A 2,291-nucleotide genomic window follows, 5' to 3' on the forward strand; every position below is an offset into this window, starting at 1 on the left:
TTCAGTAGGCGACAAAGTCGTTTCACGACCAACGAATTGAGTAGTGGATGGAATAGCCTCACTAAATTCTGTCGTTACTTTATGTGGGACAGAACTAGTTCTAAGTTCTTGAGTAGTTGTTTCGGCATATTTAGTCGTTGTTCCACTCTCAGTAGGACTGAATGAGCTTCGTTCAGTACCAAATGTTTTTTCTGTTGGTGATAAAGTGGTTTCGTAATCGACAAATTGAGTGGTCGAAGGAATCTCATGCTCACTTGGAAGAGTCGTCGCTCTTGGAGGAGTACCGGTGCTAGTTTTCATTTGCTCAGTAGTTGTATCGAAATATTTGGTTGTTTTACCACCTTCAGTTGGAATGAATGAACTTTGTTCAGTGGCAGATGTCTTTTCTGTTGGCCGCTTAGTCGATTCATCATCAAAAAAGTGAGTCGTAGTCAACATTTTTTCTTCACCAGCAATTGTGGTCATTTTTGGTACGAATGTGCTAGTTTTGTATTTCTCAGTGGTTGAATCTACATACTTAATAGTTGTTCCACTTTCAGTGCCGAAAGATTTGTCTGTTACCAAAACAGTTGTTTCATGGTCAATATAATGAGTGGTCGAAGGAATTCTGTCTTTACTTGCCAGAGTAGTAACTTTTGGAGTGAAACCGCTCGTTTTAAATTGATCAGTAGTGGTATCGACATATTTCTTCGTTGTTCCACTCTCTGTTGGAACAAACGAACTACGTTCAGAAACGAATGTTTTCTCTGTTGGCAACATAGTCGTTTCATGATCAATAGATTGAGTCGTAGGGAGGTCTTCTTCACTAGGAATTGTGGTGGCTTTTGACGTGAGTGTGCTAGTTCTGTATTGTTCAGTGGTGTGTTCTGTAACAACTGATCTATCTGTTGGAGAAATTTTTGTTTCGTGATCGACTGGGATAGTCGTCTCTTTCGGAGCATAGCTACTTGTTTTGAATTGATCTGTGGTTGTGTCAACATATTTAGTTGTTCTTCCACTTTCTATTGGAATATGTTCAGTGACAAATGCCTTCTCCGTTGGAGGCAGAGTCATTTCGCGATCACCTGATTGATCGGTCGTAGTGAACATTTTTCCTTCGCTCGAAAGAGTTGTCATTCTTGACGGGAGAGTGCTAGTTCTTACTTGCTCAGTTGTTGTATCAACAGATTTTGTAGTTTGGCCACTTTCAGTTGGAACAAACGAACTTCGTTCGCTTGCAAAAGTTTCTTCCGTTGGTAATATTGTTGATTCATGTTCGATCGATTGTGTAGTGTATGGCATTTTCATTCCAGTCGGAAGAGTGGTTTCTCTCGGAGCAAAACTGCTCGTTTGGAATTGTTCAGTGGTTGTGTCAACATGTTTAGTTGTTGTTATACCTTCAGTTGGAACTAATGACTTTTCCGTTGGCAACAAAGTTGTTTTACGATCAATGTATTGGGTGGTAGTGAACATTTTCTCGTCACCACCAACCGTGGTCAATTCATCACCAGGAAGAGTAGTCACTTTATAACCAGCTGTGCTAGTTTTCGTTTGTTCGGTGGTTATATCGAACTGTTTTGTAGTCCGACCACCCTCAGATGGAGCGAACGAGCTTTGCTCTGTGACAAATGATTTTTCGGCTGGCAATATGGTAGTTGCATGACCAGTCTGAGTGATCGGAGATGTCCTTTCTTCACTTGGAAGAGTTGTTGCTTTCGGAAGGTGAGTGCTTGTTCTGAACTGTTCCGTGGTCGTATCGATATATTTTGTGGTTTTACCACTTCCAGATGCGGAAGGCAAATTTTGTTCTGTAACAAATGCTTTTTCGGTTGAGGTAAATATCGTTTCATGATCAACGAATTGTGTCGTGGAAGACATTCCATCTTCATCTGAGGTAGTCGTGTATTTTGGAACAAAAGTACTAGTCTTGAATTTCTCAGTAGTACTATCAATATATTTTTTCGTTGTTCCTTCGGTTGGAGCCAACGAACTCTGCTCAGTTGCAAATGCTCTATCCGTTGGTAAAAGCGTTGGTATTTGATCGATACTTTCAGTGCTTGTAAAGAATCTTCCCTCACCCACACTAGTTGTCTCTTTTGGAATAAAACTGCTTGTTCTGAATTGCTCAGTTGTGGTATCGAAATATTTCGTTGTTCTTCCACTCTCTGTTGGTGCAAACGAGCTATGCTCTGTGGAAAATGACTTTTCTGTTGACATAAATGTGATTTCATGATCGACAGATTGAGTAGACGACGAAAAGTTTACATCGCTTGAAAGAGTGGTTTCTTTCGAAACAAGAGTACTAGTTCTAA

At 40.4% G+C, this 2,291-nt stretch overlaps 1 protein-coding gene across 1 annotated transcript; it reads right to left on the bottom strand.

Annotated features, from left to right (window-relative positions):
• Window positions 1-33: 33 nt before the first annotated feature.
• On the bottom strand, window positions 34-2,186 carry LOC129579650 (zonadhesin-like; the record flags this gene model as incomplete). Its single annotated transcript, XM_055469820.1, has 1 exon — window positions 34-2,186. A coding segment is annotated over one exon (2,153 nt), but the record flags the coding sequence as incomplete, so codon positions are not given.
• Window positions 2,187-2,291: the final 105 nt, after the last annotated feature.

Source organism: Sitodiplosis mosellana, unplaced genomic scaffold (assembly GCF_009176505.1).
Source record: "Sitodiplosis mosellana isolate CC-2019 unplaced genomic scaffold, AAFC_SMos_1.0 Smas_scaffold_6359, whole genome shotgun sequence".
Taxonomy (NCBI): domain Eukaryota; kingdom Metazoa; phylum Arthropoda; class Insecta; order Diptera; family Cecidomyiidae; genus Sitodiplosis; species Sitodiplosis mosellana.